This window comes from Osmia bicornis, chromosome 4 (assembly GCF_907164935.1).
Source record: "Osmia bicornis bicornis chromosome 4, iOsmBic2.1, whole genome shotgun sequence".
Lineage (NCBI taxonomy): Eukaryota > Metazoa > Arthropoda > Insecta > Hymenoptera > Megachilidae > Osmia > Osmia bicornis.
This window is the reverse complement of record NC_060219.1, coordinates 4,709,292-4,732,269: the sequence shown is the minus strand read 5'-3', so window position 1 is coordinate 4,732,269 and position 22,978 is coordinate 4,709,292. Positions and strand designations below refer to the sequence as shown.

General features: G+C 32.4%; 1 protein-coding gene across 1 annotated transcript in view; it reads left to right on the top strand.

Annotated features, from left to right (window-relative positions):
- Positions 1–10,809: 10,809 nt before the first annotated feature.
- The window catches only part of LOC114879691 (Kv channel-interacting protein 4-like), a gene marked incomplete at its 5' end in the record, with an annotated part of 33,451 nt that continues 21,282 nt past the window's right edge, over positions 10,810–22,978 (top strand). The window contains 4 exons of the mRNA XM_029194884.2: positions 10,810–10,862; positions 11,641–11,807; positions 16,516–16,845; positions 18,593–18,781. Coding sequence (XP_029050717.1) covers positions 10,810–10,862; positions 11,641–11,807; positions 16,516–16,845; positions 18,593–18,781 — 739 coding nt within the window. The remainder of the gene's footprint in view (positions 10,863–11,640; positions 11,808–16,515; positions 16,846–18,592; positions 18,782–22,978) is intronic.

The following is a 22,978-nucleotide window of genomic DNA, read 5'->3' as shown; positions in this document are numbered from 1 at the left end:
TCAAATTGTTCCGAGTTCAGTGAAACAAAAAAAAAAAAGAGAAAAGCTTCGTTCAGCATTTCGAACAAATTGAATCTTACAAATCATGTCACTGACTTTGAACTCATTTTTTTTTTTACACGACCATTCATTTCTGTTAATAATTTTCTTTTAATTAAAAATACTTTTAACGAGTAATTTGCTTATCAACTTTTAAATACAAATTGTGTGTTATTCGTATTGTTCTCACTAATTAAAAATACTACTGACAGAAAAGAGTGTTCATTTTGATACTGTAATTATGATAATTATGCAAAAACCCTCATGGGTGACATTTAATCCATTTTTTTTTTTCACACGTTAATGTTACCATGGTGTCATATTTTCTTTGCAGTTATTATATAAACACCATTTTTATGCTTGCCATATATCCACATATTTTCTGAAAATAATAGATTTCATATTTTTCAATATTTGTGTGTTCAATAAAGAAAATGAAAATGTTCTGTTTGATAATTAAAAGAGTAGTTGGATTTGTATCGTCGAAATTACTTAATGGAATGGAGCTAATTGCTTCGTTCCAATCAAAGTTGATCACAAACACTCAATCGATTAGACGATTATCACAGTGATACTCCACTGATCACTATTATCGTTTCACTAACTATCTTTTATCACTTTGTTGGCATTGTTTCCACTTTAGTTCACGAGTTTAACTGTGGATATAATCCGACCCTACCGTGCTGTTAGTGATTTTGGCACGGCCTGCTAATATTATTCTACCTGTTACCCAGTACTTACGCACCATGTAGCAAAGAGAAAAGGTTACGATCTCGTTAAAACATATAAAAGCAATAGAACAGGCAATTCCATTATTCGAGAGGATCAAAGCAATAGTGGTTGTAAATCACATTTTTTTTAAATATCGACTTTCGTGCGTTAGCACTCGATAAAAGTCATTTCAAATAATAAATAAAAGTAAACGAATAAATTCCTGTTATATTGCGTTTGATATAGGGAAATTATAAATTTAACCCATTTATTTCACATGCTTTCGTTAACACAATCGACGATAAAAGAATTTTTCACCTGGAAAATAATTTTCTTGTTTTACCTACATTTGGATTTGTTAAATATTTGGCATATATTTTTTCAATATTCCTTTTATAAAATAATTGGAATAGAGATTGGTAATTTAATTTTAATTAAAATTAATTGAAAAGGGTAAAAATTAATTCAAAAGTGCCCTTGAGTCCATTTCAGCTGGCAATGCACCATTTAATAGCTGATTAAAAAAAAACGTTGTACATCAAGTTTTATCCCTGTATCTCAACCAAAAGGGTAGTTACAAGATAAAATAGGAAAAGCGATTTTTGCCATATTTTATAACATTTATTTATTAAAATATTTGGTTTCTAAATCACTTTTAATATTAATATTGCCAAAGTTAAGATTTTGAGAATCCTTGCTTCCCCTATATCGCCATTTTCCCAATGAAAGCTTGATTTCATTGTAAGTGAAATATTTTGTCCGTCAATAATATCACCAAAACTGGTGATGGATACTGAATTGTATTTGCACTTTAATTCTTCTTTTTACTAAATCGTAGCAAAAGAAGAAAATATATGATTTTACTGCAATTAACTTGAAAGTACATTTAGAGGCACTTTTACACTCATCCACCGTAGTTTCGCATTAAAGCTATTCACGCGTTTAATTCGTACTTGTAAGGTTCAAAGTAAAGTGCATACACTTCGTTACGTTTAAATATTCCTTATGGTTATATTATTCACGTATTAAATGACACATTTAAGTGCCTGTATTTTATACTGTACAAATTTACAATAGTAAAACAGATTTGCTTTAACTAGTATATTTACAAAGTTCATTTAGCATATATTAACCATATGGGTGAGATTTACTCGTAATCGTAATACCTATTACTCTGTACTAAACACACAATTTAAATGTAATTCTTAAACTAAATTTGGAAATAAAAGGAATAATTGAATTGAATATATGGGCTTTCAAAGTAATCAAAGGATTAATATTTAGTTCTTTTTAACTTTATCAAGGATGAATTCAAAATAATCATAATATTGATTTCTTTGTCGATAAATGTCGATAATTATTTCAACCTTTGACTAAAGTAGAAGAAAGATCAATCTTTGCGAATTAAAGATATCCTTCTACTTACTATAAGGTAACGTCAGATCTCACACCGCACAAACCACAACCGCACATTTATTCTGGAAAGTTTGACCGTAAATTCACCGGTGGAACGTTTTCCGAACAGATTATCACCTTTTTCAAAATTCTACAGACTATATATTACAAAAGACATTTATCAACGGCTTGGAAATGACAAGAAAAATGGAAGAAATTTTTTTTATTGAAACTTCAATTTCATAATCTTACTTCTGCTTATATTTTAATTGAATTTGTCATAATATAAAACAGGCTATAGTTTTTATAACTTAATCGTCGGTCATTGTTTATTAAAAAGTTATTAACAAAGAAAAATTGAAAAAAGGACCGTCATTAGAAGGGTGCGGGTATCCAAAATTACAGGTTCGAGCAGACTCGCAAAATTTCGTCTGAACGGTTTCTGAACTATTTGAATATTCCCATTCGAATTATTTCGACTCGACTCAATTTCTCGGGTATCCGTTAGTGAATACTAAAATATACGTATATATAAGTTATTCAGGAGGGTGATTTCACAGGTCAAAGTGATTAACTCCACTTTTTGAATCTGTTAAAATTTTAGTGCTTCAGAACTTGATTGAAGTTTAACTTCTTGTATTTTATCAATTTCTTTATTTTGGGAGGAGGGGGAGTTGGCAAATGGGCAGCTTATGAATCAAGGTCCAAGTGATTGGGGGAGGATCCCTATTCGATACATTCACCCTAATATATACAGTTCAATTTAAATAAAAGGGATTTGACTTCCATATCTCTTAAAACAAGAATATTTTTAAAAATTCGTTTCTACAAAAATATTCTTCCTATTTTATGATTTTATAAAAACATATTATCAGCAGTTATGAAATAACAGGACTGTAACGCTTTGGCGCGGATGTCGTGTATATAGTAGCTGGTTGTTAATCAATGAAAAGACAAGGGTCAAAAGCGACCCGACGACGCGTCGTCTAGATAAGGGTCAGTACTATATGTGGTGGACATCCGAAAAGCGTGAGCCGTGACGAGCAGGTAATCGGGTGACCGTATTTCCTGCTCGAGAGGAGATCGATAGAGACGAGAAATCGAAATTGTAACAGCCTAGAGAATAATCGAGGAGGAAGGACCTAATAGCCGAACCGCGTAATGGCGGTAAACCGGCCAATATCAAGTTATACCGTGTTGGGAATAGGATATCAAATAGTGCGCCAAACCATGTCACGCCTACAGCTACCTTCTAATGAAGATTAGGCGTCACTTGATCGTTTAATTGAATACCATGAAGCACTCTTACGTGTTACGCGATTCAGATTACATCTAAGGGTCTTTGTACGGTAGGTGTTGCCTGCTCGTGTCCCAGACGTGTTTGCCTCGCTGTAAATTCATGAATAAATGCATTAGAATTTGAAAAGGTATGAAAATTGTGCGACCTTACAGGTATCTCGTTCAACCCTGTTGTTCTTCCTACTCTTGCTTTCATTTCAGAGCCCTAGGGACATATAAAAGTTTCCATAGTTTTTGTGTAATTTTTAAAATACTTTTACAATACCTCTTATCGCTGTTTATAGGGGACGCAAGTGGTTACACGCCCCTAATATATTAAGGGTATGTTAATTTTTTTAAATTTTGGTGCAATCTGTTTCTAAAAAGTATGACATGTTAAAAAGGTAAACGCAAAGTTTAAATATACTGAATATTTCAAATTATGGTATTTATGGAAATGTAATCTTTATTAAAATTTGGTGTGAGTAAAAAAATATGAGTACATTATATTTCTTGCAAGCACTTTAAAAATAAGAGACAGAATTTAAATAATTCAGAAACGTTTCAATGCAAATGAATGATAAGCACCGATGAAAAAAAAAACGAAGCAAATCCGAAGTTAATGAAGTGTCTATACTCGGGCAAGTCTTTTCTGTTTTTCTTTCATTTTCTTAAATAAGCAGGGGGAAGTTTTGATAGCTTTAATGGTCCTCCAATAGCCTGCCTCTACCCTTTTGGCTTTCCAAGGAAAAAATTTTATTTGAAATATTTCAATGATAAACTAAATCTGGAAACTGTCTACCAACCTTTTTCTCCAAAAAAATGTATTTTATTCAGAATATTTTGAGTGTAAAATAAGGGCACTGCAATTTGTTTGCTGTAGTATAATTTTCCTTTTTTCTGTGTGTACATTCATGCCATGGTTTGCTCTGTTTAATTATGTCCGTCATTTTGCATATTAAAGTCTATTATAAATATGTAATAGCAATAGCTATTACAAATTAGTGATAGTATAGTAATCCAATAATAATACAATCCCAATGCGGGTGCAATACGGTAACAATACAGCAGTAATATAATTGCAATATAATACTAGTATAATAAAAATATAATAGACAGCAGTACGATAACAATACAAAAATAATACGATGGTAATATACATATAATAATTGTGATAAAGTAGTATTAGTAATGCAATGAACCTGCAGAGTAAAATAAATCTTCACTTAAAAAATAACAATCCATCGAGCATTTCTCACTATTTAAAAGGGTTAATGTGGTTACGAAAGAGGTTCACATAGCAATTTCGTTTCCTACACAACAGTGGCACTGCAATATTGGCTTTCCAATACCGATACAAACTCCAATTACTATCTACAATAGAGTATTGGCCTTGCTGTGTTCGATACCATTTGATCACGCAGAGTGATTAGCTTTACAATACAATCTGCTTTTTTTCCTTCTACAAACTTAACAACATCATTAAAAATACATCAACCTAAATTGCCACATAGTGAAACAAAATATTGCAAACACTGAAGTGTCATTAAAAAGTATTAGTTTGATTTATGGTTTGATACAACTGATAACCAACCATCTTGTATTAAGAATATTAATGGAAGCTTAGTGTAGATATTTTCATGAATTTCCAATTTCAATTTAATATTCCGTAGATACTATTTAATAAAACCTTTATGTCATCAAATCATATCAAACTTTTGATGTTTCGAAATCAATCATTGTTTGCTGTAACTGGTAAGCAGTCAATTTATATTTAGAAATCTTATTAGACTTTTTAAATCATCCATTTGCAAATGCTAATCGTCATCTTTTTGACTCAACCTTTTCCTATTTGAATTTCATCTAATTTTTTTGATTACCTAATTGAAGATTATCTTGCACATTAACAAAATATAAAATAACGTATAGTTGTGTCCCAAAGAAAGTCAAAAATATCTACTGCAACATATGTGTCCTGCTAGGGTCGAAAGGATTAAAGTGTTTTTGATCCTCAGAAAATACGTTGCAAACGTAAAAATGATACCTTCATAAGAACTCCTGAATTATGAAGTCTTAAAGTACATAATTAGCGTTTCGAGATATTCATCGTTTTATACATATGTTCGTTCGTGAGTTAGCGGAAGCAAGTTTCCCATAAAGCAACAGACGTTCGGATGGAGGGACCATTAACGGACAATGGGACAACGTGAAAGCTTAGCTAAGCTTTAAACAGCTTTGTACAGCTTTGTGCATCCTTGATTCCTTGAAGGGAAGCCTCTGTACCGTGTGCTAAGCCCAGTAATGTCAAAGATTACTTGCTGTTACGTACTGTATTTTAATCGATTAAATTGATTTTACTTTGAATTCCTTAATGCTATTGGAATTCTTGAATTTTTATTTCCGTGGTACACATTTATAAAAGGATTGAGAACCACTGTAACAAACTATAATAGATTAAATAAATTGTTCAGAACTGTATGAATTGGAATACAATTATACCTTGGGATACCTCAAATTACCTGGAAAGTGGAAATATTTCATAAAACTATATATTTGTATAAATATCCGCATTTTAAAGAACGTACATTTTACACGAAATAAGACAAACATTTCCAGTTGTAATATTAAAAAGCACACCTTGTATGTGACGGAACAAGTACATAAGCAACTCCCATTTACATGTTGTTTCTGCCAGGCAGGAAATAAAACGTCATAATTTATACAAAACATTAATTCTGCAGCACTTCATTTCCGTTTTTTCTACATTACAAACCTTAATTAGAAATTGCATTGCGCAGATCTGGTCGTTTAAAGTATTTTATTGTATTACCTCTCATGTGGCACTCAAATTTTTATTATATTACAAGAAACAAAACTAACTAATATTCATTCAAAACATAATGAATTTTTTTTATAAATAAAATCTGTTGTTACATTTTTATTTTGGAGCGAATTGAAATTCTGAAGTGCGAGAGTTGATCTGTCTAATTTAAAAAATTATTCGAGTAATTAAGCAGGTAAAAGGATGTAATAGACATCTGACGGAGGTTAGCCATAAAATCGGCTGTTTTTCATGGATTCCTGCCAGACTACGTGACTAAATTTCATTATCCGATCTGATTCCTAGCTATCTCGACGCTCGTTAATAGTGAAGGTTCGGCACGTAATTACTGCAGTCCCTTTATTAAAAGAACGGATAACTGTCATTTTTAGCGATCGTCATCGAGTTCCTATCTTCCTTCACAGAATCATAACGATCATTAATGAAATAACGAAAATATAATTAACAGGATGAATAAAGCAGGAAACCATGAATTTAATGTAGTTGAATAGCTGAGAGAAAGAAAATAAAGAACATTTTAAGTAAAATTAATATTATGTTAATAACGTGCCATGCACTATGTACAGAGTGTCATTCATTTTTTATGTAAAATATCAGCTCTAAATTAATATGACATAAGTGCTATTTCGTAACATATTATTAAATGATGAATAAATAATTTCTATTTAATAAAACATTAAAAGGACAGATTCTATTAATAAAATTCATCAAAAGCATCCATATATTTCATTCTAAAACACTCTGCCAAGTGATGAGTATCGATTTTTATAGTTTCCCCGGGGAAAGAAATCGACATTCCATACACACTCTATTTTGCCGATGCATTTTCAACGATGTCCAAACCGAGGAAAACGAAATATGTGATCGATCGTGACAGCGTGTAAGGTTTATTCCTTCCTACCGAAAACCCATTCTCATTCTCTCGAACTGCTATCTCTTTATATTACTACCTTCCACTCTGAATTTCACCGCACGATCATCGCGATGGGCCACTTTTCTTCTTCTCCCAATCTTCGTGCTGGATTCCCGAATGGCTTTCAATGTGGCTCTTCCGATGGTGTTGTCGACGATCGGGAAAACGATCAAACTGAGAGATGGAGGTAGGAAACGTAAGAAAAAAAAGGGGTAAAGACGATAAAGAAGACCAGGGACGATGAATTAAGAAATGGAAGTGGAGTGTAAAAAGGAACGAGCTGTGTTACGAGATGATCGTGAAGGTCTACATTAAAGAAAAAAAAGGAAATAAGCGAAGAGTCGGCACTTATTCATAAAATTTTATTTACAATGAGCAGTTCTTAACCCTAGAACTTCTAAGCCTCAAACTGTCATATTTTGGGGAGAGGGGCTTCGCGAATCCTTCTTTTTACTCTTTCAATTTCAGTTCCAATTTTGTCATTATTTCGCACTGAATGAATTTCTAAATAAAAATGATGAAATTCAACGTAAGTTTTAAGTTAGGTTTGGATTTAGTTTCAATACGCAATTAAAAATAGTAAGAGACTATTTGCAATGATATCCTATCTTTTTAAATATCCTTTTTTAATATGTTCAAGTTTCAAGTCGGAATCGGTAATCATTTTTTGCAGAAAAGAAATCTTGTTTAATTCGTCATTAAACTTTAAGTTCGACGAACCATTCTCCCTTCTCTTAGGAGTTCAAGAGTTAATCAAAAGAAGCTTCCATTGCCCCCAGGCCAATCGTCCAAGTACAAACATAGTTCGTTCCCTGAGGATTCTTCGCAAGCAAAGCCAATTGGTAGGAACGATGGAACAGCAGACATATCGGGCAACCGCAATATACATACATGTATTCGAGGCGATTCCATTTCGTCGTTAGAGGCGTACTAATTTATGCGCGGTAAATCGGTCAGGCTTCGGTACGACGAAACCGTGCACGATATAAGTTACGTGCATGTAAAGTATCTGTTATGTAAATTCTACTAGCAAATGTCTAAGGTCCACGCGTGCGATATCTCTGTCTTCTTCATCGTGTCGTTGAAAATTATAGGCTGTTACGTAGATTCGAACGGTCGTGACGTTTCTGCAGAGACCGCTACCAAGCCGCTACCACCAAAGCCTGGAAGATTTGTTGAGGGTGGTGGCATGTCCTCGTTGGTCGACCTTCGACAGAGACAAGTTCGGTCCCCGGCACCTCGTCCAGGGTCGAGTCCCCGTTCATAAATCGTGGAACTTTAAAGCCAGATTTACACAGCCCACACGATACACGAAGCGATACCAATTGTGTTCTGAATAAGTGATGCCACAGCCAACGACTCCCTTGCAATTTCTATTTAACACACGTTGCGACGCGGTGTTCGAGGGCCATGTGTTAAAATCAGAGTTTTTCAGCTTCATCTTATATTTACTATGATACTTGCCGAGATTGCTGGGCGTAAATCATGTTTCATTGCAGTTAACTTTATTAAGACCACCTTGAAGAAGTAATTTTAATCAGGAGGATATTTTTTGCATATTTCATAAATTTTTTGATATTATCAAAAGCAACTTGTTTCTACAATATAAATTAATTTTTTAAAGATTTCATATTTTGGGGAGAAGTATCCCTTTTGGACCTACTTTTGGATCAATGGATCAGAAATCAATTCTGAAAGCAAAAATTATAATTGGTCAGCTATTTGCTGGTAATAGTTTTTCATGTTTGATGTACTTGCATGATTTCTATGTTAGTCAGGCGAAAGTTGGAGTATCCGTCTCTTGTTCAACTTCCTCTGGCCTCCTCTGCCGGAATCGGGAGTAAGTGGATATACGTACAAAGTGCACGGTGCATAAGGTCTTCTATTTCAAGTGATCTCGAAGATCTTCGACCTAGTAGTACTTTTACGAGCGCTCTGACCCGGACTTTATCGTTTGAACGTAAACCTTGTTCCATCAGTGCGAACAAAGAACACGTATTCAGTATGCTGTCGGCCAAAATCTTGTTAACACTTGCTACACCCAATTAATTGCTACACGGTTTTCCTTTCAACCTAATTTCAAACATAAATTAATATTATAATGAGCTATCAGTGTTATCTTTAGCAGAATTTATGGGAGTTATCCCGAACAAATATTAGGTATACAAATTCTGTGCCTCTTCCTTTTATTTTACTTGGAGATTTGTTTTTGAAAAGTCATAATAATTCCAATTCGTAATGCTACAGACACCTAATTAATTTATACACTTAATATTTTTCATCTTTTTATTTAATCATATTATCAAATTTTTCTTTTAAAATAAATTATTTTTTTGAAGAAATCTTTTTTTCCAAATATTATTTAATACTATGAATTCTTTATTCAGTATTTATTTTGTTATTGTTAGAGTAATTTAATATTATAAATTTAAAGTTTTTTAGTTAAAATGAAGTTTATGTTAGGGTTTAAGATAATTTGGTATTATAAGTATAAAGCCTTTTTTTTTTTCAATTTAAAGTTTGTACCAGAGTTTAGAGTAATTTGATAATACAATATGAATGCAGAGTTTATTTTGGATGAACTTAAAATTCCATTTCTCGAGCTCAGAAACGCAGCACACCGCAAAGTACATTTACACCCCACAAGTGGACACCTGTGTTACCACGCGTCTTCCTACTTGCAGCCGCAAAGTGTGGTAAATTTACGATCATCCTACTGAAAGCTCTATTTTGTTTGGGCAAACTAATCTGTGAAATCTATATGTTCCTGTACTTCTAGTTTCTATTATGAATTGTTCATTTTTTCTTTAAAACGATGTATCACTTTTTAAGAAAGTATGTTCACTTTCTGTTATACTACTCATTTAGGAAATAAGAAAATGTAGTTGATTAAATTTGAAAAATAATTTATAATGATTAACATATGGAAAGTAATTTTCATAATTGAGTAATTTATGGTAAATTTTAAAAAAATTCTAATTTTGGTGCTAGTATTAATTAATTAATTTATGAAATAGTACATCCTTAATACTTGCGTTGCTAATTTATATTTGTTATTTAATATTAATTTAATTAGTAATAATCATAACGTGAAAGCTGATCTTAGATCATACAGTTCTGTAGGGAGTAGCAATAAAATTTGTGATGTTACGAGCTCGTATCACGCCTACCGGAAAATTGAAATTTCAGTAGAGAGAAAGAATAACTTTTGGAAAATTGCGTCGTAAATAGTTATGATATAATTTAGATTTTACGAAAACAACCATTTCGATGACCTATTTTATATTATATAGCTGATATGAATATTTTTATAATTCCCATTTTTTAAATTGTATTTAGAATTATTTATACGAGCGATTCTCAACCAAATTCATTGTTTGTTTGTTTCAGATACCTCCAACACTGAAAATCAACTCGAAAACACGTTAACTAAAATCATTACACATACTCATTATGATAACTTTGAGAATCCCACCGCATCGTCTCAAATCGTAACAAATTCGAGGGAAACAGTGTACAGTGCACAGAGGAAGCATCGAATATTTCCATTCAAATTAATACAAGTGCGTTTAATCCACTAATACTTAATTTTTGGATACCTGGCCGGCGAAAATAATATCCTGAAGATTAATTTAAATATTTTATCTTTGAAGAGGGAAACAACGTGGTTGTACGTGAAAAAAGGTAAGCATCTAACCAAATCAAAAAAATTTCATTTTCCAGTGCATCCTATTTTGGTGGGACACGTTTTTTCTCACAGATAATGAAAATTAAAATTTGCACAACCTGTTAAAAAAATTATTCTTTTCTTTTTTTTGTGTTATAATAATTTATTTTTTCTACATTTACTTCATATTCAATTTTCAATCACTTTTTATTGAATGGACACATTTTTTAATTTTATAATTATTGTAAATAGTTTTAGCTTTTCCAGAAGTAAATATTATACTGTTGAGCAGAATGGTGTAGATATTATTTATTATTCTTTATATTAAGATCATACCATGCAACGATAAATTAATTGGAATGAAATGTATTCAGTGGAAACAAAAGTTCAGTAGAAAAGACTGTTTTTAATTAGTCCAGTAGAAACTCCATTTGCTTAGCGAATTCTTCATGCGTAAAACAAATACGTGTGAAAATTCCATTTTAAATCACAATTCCCATAAATTCTCATCAGTTCGTCATAAATTCTGGTAAGGTGTACCAAAGCAGAACATAACGGATAATTTACGTTATTAACATATTAACTATCACAATGAAAATGGACTGTAATAAAGCACATTAAAAAAGAAATAATTGAAAACGCGTTCATAATTTGTTAGATAATTGAATGTTCATTCATTTAATCACTTATGAAAGTTTGAAATGTTTATTGTGGATAATTTCAAAATAAACTTCTTTTTTCAAATATTGAATCCTTCTCTTGAAACTTGATTATATTAACAATAAGACGAAGAAGAAATAAAATTGATTGCAGGGCTCGAAGAAGCCTGCGACTACGGCGTGAGGAGTTCGCGGGGCCCTCCTCAGAAAGAAGGGGCTCCGCACGAGAAGGGGCACGTAAACGTACCCCTGGACCCGTCGTGGTGTTGTCCGCCGGGGGTGGCGGTGGCGGCGGGGGTGGAGGTGGGTGCAGACGACGTGATTTGGAACGACGCGGGGCAGGAGGTCGAGGGGCTCCCTGCCTTGCCACCATCAGCTCCTCTGTTGCGGGGAGCGCTGGGGGTTGTGGCCCTGTGGTGGGGCTCCCCTCCTATAAAAAACGTCAAGGTATCTTCTTCATTCCCAGAAAAGAAATTAAATGTTGTTCTCATGAATTTTTATTCGAATAATAATCTACAAAATTCATTTAACCCTTAAAAAGTTATCCGAATGATAAGATTTAATTAATTGTTTTCCTGCAATTTTTTTTCAGTTACATGATACAAATTATAAAAACAAACAACAATTTAATATTCAAAATTATATTTAGAAAAACGTGTTTCAACATTCTAATATAATAAATAATTATATGTTAAATGTTTGATTTGGAAACACGATAAGTCAGATATGATTTGATGATAAAATATTTTTAAATAATGCTTATGGTATATCGAATAAAATCTTAAGGTTCAATAAAAATGCCAGTGTGCATGTTTCATCAACACAAGAATAACCATTTTAAAAATACAAAAATTCTGATAAATTGACGATAGAAAAGTTTGGTAAAATACTTATCACTTATAACAAATATTATTCTATTCAATTAAAATATTTTTCATTTAGTGGCATTTGCTCAATCTATTTTTTTTTCAGTGAATAGTAAACTATAAGAAATAAATGGACTATCCTACCTAGACGTAGATTATTATTCTAATAAAAATATTACTCCATGTTTATAAACATAAAATTTCATTCTCATACAGCAATTCATTCAAGCTCATTTTCAATATTATTCGAATCAGCAATAACATTTCTCATGCGAAAAAGGATAATCGTGACGAATAATACTTTTTCAAAATCATGTAAGAATATACCTTTTACGTACTTTAATTAAAGGTAGTCGCATAGATCCCTGATGTTTAATTATAATTTTATAATTACAACGAGAACATTGGATTCGTCTCTAGTATATCAAACTGCCAAAATATTTTAGAATAAAAAGATACATTTTTATCAAAGAACCGATTGTGATTTTTATTTGTTTGGATAAATAATTTTTCTATATTTTTCTTTTAATATTTCGAGGAAAAGTAATGTAAGTGTAGAGTAGGCTTTAAGCGTGATGCTCAACATCATTATTTAAGCGTAATCGTGTTAAGTGAAGCAGGTAGTAGATAAGCAACAGCAAGCCATGCCTAGTTAACTGTTCTGAATCTTATCTACCATGTCACGGTGAACATATCAGACATGTCCCCCCTGGTAGAAGCTTAGAACCTTATTCAATCTTTCAGTAAATTTGACATATTATGGTCAGTTTTGCTGCAAAATCCTGTATCATAACTCACTTATTACTTAAATTATTATTCATTAAACAGTTTAATTTAGTTTTGAAATAATATATGTTTTCAATTTAGAAATGAATAGATTCCTGGTTATATCCAACTTTGACAAGATGATAAGGAGATTCATTGCAATGGCAAAGTGCAAGGTGTAATTACAGTAAATTATATCACGTAATGGCTTTTGTTGACTCGCCTGGGCCTCTCACTGTTCTCTGGAAGACGCTACCAGTAACATCTCTCTGTATAAATCGTAGTTGACGCGAAAGCGAATTATCCCCCTATGCATATATCAAGTGTTGTGAAAGTGCATACAGAAGCTCAGGCTCTCCGCCGTGAAAGGTACGTGATCGAACATTTTATTTCAAAGAGTCAATTAAACATATACAAATTCGGAAGCATTAAACATTTATAGTATAAGCGGCCGCGAACCGGCCATGGTCGTAACGACTTAAGATCGATTTATATTATCCGTTCAGACACGGAGTGATTCTAATCAGTTCGGTTCCGACAAATATTGTTTTGTGTTAATAAACACAAGTGTTTATATATACCGTGATGGATCGGTTCAGACATGAGACGACCGACATTCTCGAAAAGAGCACCTCACACTCGTGCATATCTTATTTTGAATATATATTTTTTTCGAGGTTTTTTGGCCGCAAGGTCTTTTTTACCAAACATTGTATTTTATTTATTCTAATACCTTCCCTTTTTTTATGCCCCCATTTATTGAATATCGGAATTCGGGCGCGAAAGCTCGAGTTTCGACGCTTTATTATAATAATAATCACCATATTCAGTGATTCATGGGGTTGTCGCGTCAGATAGCTAAAGCCTAAGCATCTTATTCCGTGTCAGTGCGTATCTAGGTTGCTGTGATCATTCTGCTCGCCCATATCTAACATTAATAGTGCACACAGCTGATTGCAATTAGGATATATACTGGATCAAAGACGGAAACTGTACATTGAATAACATTACTTGGGTCAAAATGAAACAAGGCTTGATTCGATTGAGCGGTCCAATGCAATATTCAGACAAGTTCTTTTGAATATAATTCTTGTTATTAATAAAAATGTAAACAAATTTTAATAGATACACCAAGCAGAATTTAATTACACTTAGATTTAAAATGGATAGTTAGGATCCATAGTTTTATTAATTAAATTTCCTAGATAAAATTTTCCTTTCACTTGAATACTTCAGTTAATTAAAATATTAATTGCTTAATACCCAACGCTGATCTGTTATCATCTCGTTTCGAAGTCAGCCATTGTTGGATCGTTTAATTTCTGGAACATAATTACACCTTTATTTAATGTAGGAATTAGTCTGACCCGTTACTATCATTTAGGCGCATAATTCGTTCCCCTAACTGCCGTCCCTAATTATTCAAAGTTTATTACAAACCAGTCGCGAGTATAGGCAGAAGCGTTTATTATGTTTATTACATGTTTCCGTGAATAGCGCAAGGGAATACGAGCACCATTATAGATTAATTAGAATTTTGCAATGTATCGTTCAAATATACATATGTAAATCACAATAAATCTCGTAAGGGAAATAACAAAGCTTCATTACTGGAAGTAATTTGTTCATTTCAAAATAGTATTTAGTCTCTCTTTGATTTTTTTTCGAGCAAAGTTTAGACAGTTCTTTTTAAAAAAATCAATGTTACAGTCCTTGATGGGGATCGAGGGTGTAGAAATTGTTTGGTTCGGGTCGAGTTTTCTCGCATACCTCTAACAACCACGTGCATTAACCACTATATTTAAAATTGAACGAATTTTCTTTTTATCTATCCACTGAAATACATTCCGATTAACTTTCGGACGGCGGACCATGGAGAGAGCGAGGATTTTAATTTAATTTTGTATTTTATACTATTTTCATTTTCTAAATTTGATACTGTTCCTTTAAAAATGAAACATTTAACTGTAGGGTCATATCCTTTATACGTTTTGTAAGTTAGGGACACGATTGACCCAGGCCAATCGCTATTCAAGGATTAATATTTAAAACAATGGAATAAAATGAAAAAAAAAAATATATATATATATATATAAAGTTGAATATTTCATAATACCACTCTGATTGGTATGAAACTATGGATCGCTGGCATGATTCGATAATGAAATTCCGTTTAATTGAACCTTTTTTCCTGACGATGAATAATTGACCGGTTAAATTCATGATATTCTGAAATTGAAACTAAGCCGACGACGCTTAACAGGTTTCCCATGTTCTCGTTAAAAATTCATTTATTTTTGTGCGACACCAACCGAACGAGATTTTCATTCGTGATTTACCCAAAAACACCAACATCCTGGCCCAAGGATGCTCGGTTTTAACTCAATGCGGTCTAATCTTTCGGGTTGTCCTGACCTATGTAACTGTGTACGTGTGTATCTGGAACAGAGGTTTTGATGGAAGTTACGTCAGTATCTCGGAACTATAATATGCTTTCCAGACTTCCTTCCCTCAAACTATCTTTGCCGGCCGTTGTTGCGTGTAAACCGACAAGCGTAAATGCTGCTACTCCAACACGAGTTAAACGTGATAAATTGAGGAAAATAAGCCAACTGACGAAGGTTAAGAATACTACTTGGTAACCAGGTTAATAATATGCTAATCCTTAACTTTGTAACAGGAACACAAATTATACTATTTGTTTAACAATCAAAATGAACGACTTGTATTTTGTCAGGTGTAAAAGTAGAAGAAGGGTTTATCTTTTTTTTAGTCATTAACCCTCAGAGGATGTACTACTGAGAGCAACAATTTTCATTCGATTCTTCTTTCTAAGCTTTAAATTATTTCCTTAGATACACACGATTCAATCATCATTAGAGCAATATCAATACTAAATATTAACATTAATTAAAATATTCGAATCATCAAGCTTTTGGGTAAATCACGAAAACTGAACCTTCACCATTTCCATACACCATGCATCAGATCCATGCAGAACCTTCAATTCGTTGAACTCTCGTAGCATTTAAACATAAAGCCCAAAGCTAGAATTACCTTAGTATAGTAAATGAATTAATTATTTCTACCATAACTTGCAATAATAATTTAGGTATATTTAGAAAAGCAGACTAACCAGTAGCTGATGCAAGTAACTATACTAATGTAAATCGAGCTTATGTTAAATTAATAGAGTAAGCGGTAGAGTATATTAGAGCTAATAAGAAATGACTAAATAAATGATTAGTAAAACACTAAAGTTGTTCCTTTTAATAGAATAGAGAAGGATAGTACGATGGTGCAGTAAGTTTACCACTATTAGCGTTAATATACTCTACCAATATAATCTGGACTTAATTCGGCATAAAAAAATCTCGAAGGTAGCGGTACCACCTGGGGTCGAGGTAGCCGTGGACGTGGCAGGGATCGCGGGGGCGGCGCGAATCTCATCGGTTCAGGCGTCGCCCCCGCGAATTACTCTTCAGCATTGCAAGGCGTAGCGCCTGAACTACGGGAAGTTGTGAATATCCTTGGCGAAAGGAATCAAGTTGGCACACTAACGGGCGTGGGACCACCACCGGAAGCTTTGGACAACGACAGCCAGGGTGACGAGGAAGAAGGTACCACCATCAAAAGGCCGCCCAGACCACTCTACAGGAGGTTGATCAATTACATTCGACAGGCTTGGACTGGCGTAAAATTCGCTCTAGGTATTGTGCTTATTTTCTATAATACGTTAGGTGTACAAATTAACTCGATACTTTTAGCATTAAACTTACATAGTTGTTTTTTTTAAATTTGAGTATTTTCCGGTGCTTCTGTGAATTTGAAAATTGGCGCGAAAATATGATAAGTTTCTATAACTTTTTAAAAATAAATCTTTGATTCAAAAAAAGGCACCAAATTAATTTGTACACTTAATATTTTAATTAAGGATGTGTGAGGATTCCAGAATGTTGAGTCTGAATTAAGATTTTTTAATTTCTATATTTTTATAATCGATTACCTGTGGCATCCAAAGAGTTAAAGAACAAAGTTGTGCAAATTGTCATTACAGTATTTTTTATCGAGTGAGACAATGATTATTGCGTGACAGTCTAAAAATATTAAACTAATATTGTGTTGATATAGATCTCGGTGTAATGAAAAATAAATATACATATATATTGTATGAATTTATATGTAGTATGAAGATGCGAATACTTGAAGTACAGAATATCTTTGAGGCTTAGATCCTAGGAATTTTCAAAGTTTGAATTTTTGTGGTTAATGTTAGCCAAAGTTTCCAGATATTAGGTAGGTTCACTCAGGGAAAGTTTCTAATGTTTCGAAAGGATTATGGTTAACTTAATCAAGAATCTTGATACGCTCATTAACATACGTTCTAATTATCTTTTATTCAGTACACTTCCATTGGTACATTATATAAAAAATCAAACTAAACATTTCAATCTGTTTTAAAACTTGTTACTTTAAAGATGAAATATTCTAATGTTTGGCACGTTTTATCAAATTAATATCCAACATGCTGATGATAAATACAAGTAGTACAGGAATTAACTGAAAACAGTTAAACAGTAGTTTGTATCATTACGTTTAAAATATAATAATAGAAAGTTGTAGAAATTCCATTAGAACTATGATCGAGTTCAGTTTCCTATGAAATTATTTACACATGAATGAGTTCGAAATAGTAGTACGAAACTATATCGCAAGTGGAATATTGCGCCAATGCATATCTAAATTGCGTCGAAAACACGGTAGACAACATCGAACTCAGAAATCGAGGGAACTATATTCGAGAACGCAAATATGTTCGTGTCAATTTATCGTGCACTTCACCATACGCTTGAATTGCATCCCATGAAAAGGCTGAAACACATTTTGTTGAAACGTGTGAGTCTCCTGAGCTCTGTTGCAACGGGGTCTTCGAAGTTCCTCACGTGCTTTACCCAAGCCATCTATGTTGCATGATTCCAGCATAGCCACTCCTTCACGTATCCTTAGCTTTATTGTGCTCGAGTTACCTTCGATCGACCTTATTTCGATGCCTCACCGACCGACCATCATTGCCGTTTTTTCTAATCTTATCTATTATTTTTCTTATGTATAATTCCTAGTATTTTCAAGTAGATAAAAGAATTCCTTATATTTTTACGGAAATTTAAGCATCATTCGCATGCGAGCAACCTGACAGTCGAAATACTAAGAATATAAAGGAATTTTATGAATGATGAATTACGAGATAAAGAAATGTTCATTATAGTCTGTGAAAATGATAAAAATCTCCCCTTCTTCCTTCAAATGAGAACTTGGAAGCTTGACAAATTTTCTGCTTCTACAAACGCGTCTACAGCAATACATATAACGAGAGTCTGCCGTAGTTAATGTTCAAGATGTTCTTAATAATTTCTTATTCATGACTAACGAAAAGATGTTTTCGCGTTGAATTTTCAGACTCTGAATACGAAGAGGAACAGACGCCACGATACAGACCTGACTCTTTGGCGAGTCTTTGTCGGGCAACAAGATTCACCGAGGCAGAGCTGAAGAGAATATATCGTGGCTTCAAGGCAGAATGTCCCACGGGAGTCGTCAGGGAGGAAACTTTCAAGTGCATCTACTCACAGTTCTTTCCGCAAGGAGGTAAGCACGTTATGCTATAATATCTGAAAAGTGTTACTACCGTTTTAAATTAACGATGAACGCGCCTGAAACCCGTGGGAAAGCGAACAGCATCTTGATCCGTTTAATTAAACTCACCCTATTCAATCTGTCTCTTTAAACTCTCTCAAGCTTTCGAGATTTTTTTTTTAACACTTACATCCACACGTTTTACAAAATCGTATGTTTAAAAAGTACTACAAATAGGATTATTTGTTGTTCACAACATTGTAGGATAGTTACTTTCACTGATAAAAGAAGCAGTTTACTAATATAATAATATCATATTATATTATAAGATTGATAAAATGATTTTAATTAATACATTGATCAATTAAAAGTTAATAATTAAACAATGCTAAATTTTTTAATCTTTTTTTTTTATATCGAAACTTAACTATCTGTTATCAGTTTGGTAGAATATATTTCTATCATAGCATACCATGAACTAGAAATCAGTGTGAATTCATTTTTTCCAGTAAAATGTATTGTTCTGCTGCAATAAATAATATAGATGTGCAAGATCGCGTGTCAAGCACTTTTGTAACTATTTTCATTGCGTATTTTCACTGTGTTTGCTAGAGAAACGAGGATAGATACGAATTTAAATTTCAAATGCTGCAATTCTGCGAATAATTGCCTGTTATAAGCCCGTTGAGCAACAGTTTGTATACCAAAATACCTTTTACACTTTTGCGTGTTCTCGTTTAAGAAATTTTATATATGACGTTGTCGATACAATATTGTTACATCGATTAATCAATGATTAATCAATTCATCTTTATTTTGTCCAGTAACTATTTATTAAGATTCAATCAGCTAGATACTCCTTACATTATTTTCATTTCAAACACCACTTACTCGTTGGCGTAAATTAGCCCTTCTTGTAAGGTGGCCCAAGTCCCATAGAAATTTACAAATTTTGAAATTTTGGTAATTTGGAGATACGTAGTTTTGTAATTTATATGATCTGAAATTTTGGAATTCTGGAATTTAGGAACTCTGAAATTTTTATGTTTTAAAATTTTAGAATGTCAGAATTTTGTAATTTTTTAATTCTGGAATTTTGAAATTCAAGAAGTCTGAAATCTTCTGAATATTCCAAATGTGTTAGTTTTGACAGACGCAATTTCTGAGAGAATTGTACGGCAAGGGGTTAATAACAGTCTTCAATGGTAACCGGTGTTCAGTAACAGATCTGTTGTTTAGTTCGAAGTTTCTAGTCTGAAAACCACAGGAATGCTAATTCTTTCTGTTTGTTCACAATTTAAATTCCCTCAGTTTCACAGTAACCCTGAGTTTAGCCGAAAAGCATAAAAAATAAAAGTGATATAGAGGTAGCAATGGAAGAAAAATACAAAGGGAAGAGGGAGTACGATTGAATAGAGCAAATAGCCCCATGGTATTTCGATGAATACAGATATGTAGTTACCACAGAAACAAATTCTCGCATCAAAGTCCTTCTCTCTTTCAGTGTTCATCCATTCGTATAAACGATATACATAGATATCCGCCACTGTACGGTTTTATATCTGTTTATGTACTTTTTCAAAGTTCTCGTGTGACTTGCAAAATAGTCGCTTCAAAGTCAGTTGTTGTGCACTTGCTGAAACGCTAAACTTCGCGCATTATCTCCAACTTTTTACCTCCCGCAATGGGATTAATTCGGGAATTTTAACTGCACTTGAATATTCTATGAAAACTTAGACTTCGAATATTCCAAATATTACCATTCGTCTTTCGTTCATCTACAAAGCAGTAGCGCAACTATGAGGGATTAAAAGACATTGGCGTAACTGGGTAGGAGCTAAAATGGGCTGCTCCCACTTCATTTTAAGATCCTAAGGTCTTAAGGTTATAACATTTCAAAATTCTAAAGTTTTAAAATTCTAAAGTTCCAAGGCTCCATAATTTTGAGAATCTTAAATTTGAATATTCCAAAATTTTTAAGTTCTAAGACTTATAAACTTCAAGAATTTCAAAATTTCGAAATCCTATAATTTTGAGATTCTAATTTTCTAATATTCTAAAATTCTAACACTTTTACACTGCTAGGTTGTAATAGTAAATTTTTAATGGAATTATATTGGAGAATTGCAATTCAGATATGTAGCATAGTTATTATTTTGTAAATTGTATTTAGTATCTAATCTTTTTACATCTTCAACCAACGAGGTAAAAAATTGAACCAATTTGTATACAAAACGTCTTTCGATTGTCTGACAGTTTCGATAGGTTTTACGGCTGCCACAAATCGTACCGATATCGTGATCTGTTTACTATTCTGCATAAGAAAAAGGGGCGAGAATTTACGATCTGTTATCCCAAAATCTTTAAAAGGAGAATTGGAAAAAATAGGAAAAAATCCCAGAAATATTTCTTCTTATTAAGATCTATCTCCTTGACACTGTGTAGCAATAAAAATATTTTATTTTGTTATTCTAGAATTTCTACTTCAATTATATTACAAATTTAGGCACATCAATATTATATATAAAATTGAAGAAGATTGGATTATTTTATATAATAAATTAATTAATGCATTAGATGTTCAAATTAATTCTGTGCCTCGTCTTTTCTTTTTTAATCGAAGATGTATTATTAAAAAGTCATGGTAATTCTAATTATTGAAGTAATCACTATTGTTTCATATTATCGCGCCACTTTTCAAATTCACTGAAGCGCGAGAAAATATTCGAATTTAAAATAGTAATAAAAATAGCGCAATACTAAAAGTACCAAATTAATTTGTTCACCTATCAGATGGTTCTAAAAATATTCTAAAAATCATCTGTGCAATTAATTCCTTTACAATATTAGACAAAAAGTAAAACACGTAATTTGCTAATAATTTATAATTTATTGCTAAGAAATGTATCAATAGCGAAAGCAATCTATAAAATAATTTTGTAAATTTCTGTCTAACATACCTTCACCCTAAAGCAAATTCTAATTAGGCATGTGACAAGCATTGACCGTATAAAGTCCACAATTTCCGCTGATTCCGACAGTTATCGTTTAACGAATAAAATTTACTATTCCATACGTACCCGTTTTACAGTCGCGTGTATAGCAGCTGTACTGTTTCACGGGTAACAGCTTAACCCCTAACATTTCCTACAATTTATTGACTCTAAGCTATTAGTTTCATTTACATTCACGGTACCACAATCAAACAGAGATCAAAATGGCTATAACATGTTCAGAGTGTTATCTCGATCCATGTACAGATAAAAGATCCAAATAAAAGATTTGATTTTTTTAAACAATATAATTGTTGACATGTTGAATTTGGCATGATTTTATGACATAAAAATACTAAAAAGCAGCATTTGCACTCTATAAATATCACAAAAATTAAAAAATCAAATTATAGATAGATATCATGTCTATTTTATTTTAATTGAATTTCATGGAACATTCTGTTACTGAGATTTTTACAAATTTATCCATGTTTCAACTTGTTTCATGAATTATTGCGACGTCCAAAGTACCATGTATCAGCATAAATATCGTCATTAAATTTCATTTCATTTAAATGGGATTGTTCTCTTTGTGATTTAACCAGTTATTTACATATAAGCCCTGTCATAATTATTATAACGCCTCTGTAGCAATTTGCTTATCAATAGAACCCTTTTGAATGAAAATAATGCCTCGGCTTTATTATTGAGTTTACCGAGTTATATTTGTAAATTTTCGAAAAGAAAATTCATGAAATCAAGTAAAATTGTTTTACACAGAAAACCGATTACTATTTATCTGATCAAATTAAACAACAATGCTGCAGTTAAATGATTCTCATTAAAGGGTAGAAATAATTGTATTTTTAATCAAAATCGTTATAAAGGTAAAATGTATGCCAAGTATTTCTTGATGAATGAATATATTTGAATCTGCTGAATCTTCAACAGAGTATGAATATTAAATTTGCAAAAATATGGCAAAGTAATATACCATTTGTAAAAATATATTTTCAAAATTAGAAATGTATTTAATATTTCCTATCAAGGAGACATCGTGTTATCTCTGTCAAATAGTGACTTACATTTGCCTTTTCAACATTTCAATATTAATGAGAAGTTATTCCTATAGGTGGAATATTTTAAATAAACCTTTTAATTATTTTAAAAAGTAAAAATTTGTCCGTTAATTAATTTTCGTGGAAATATCGTTATA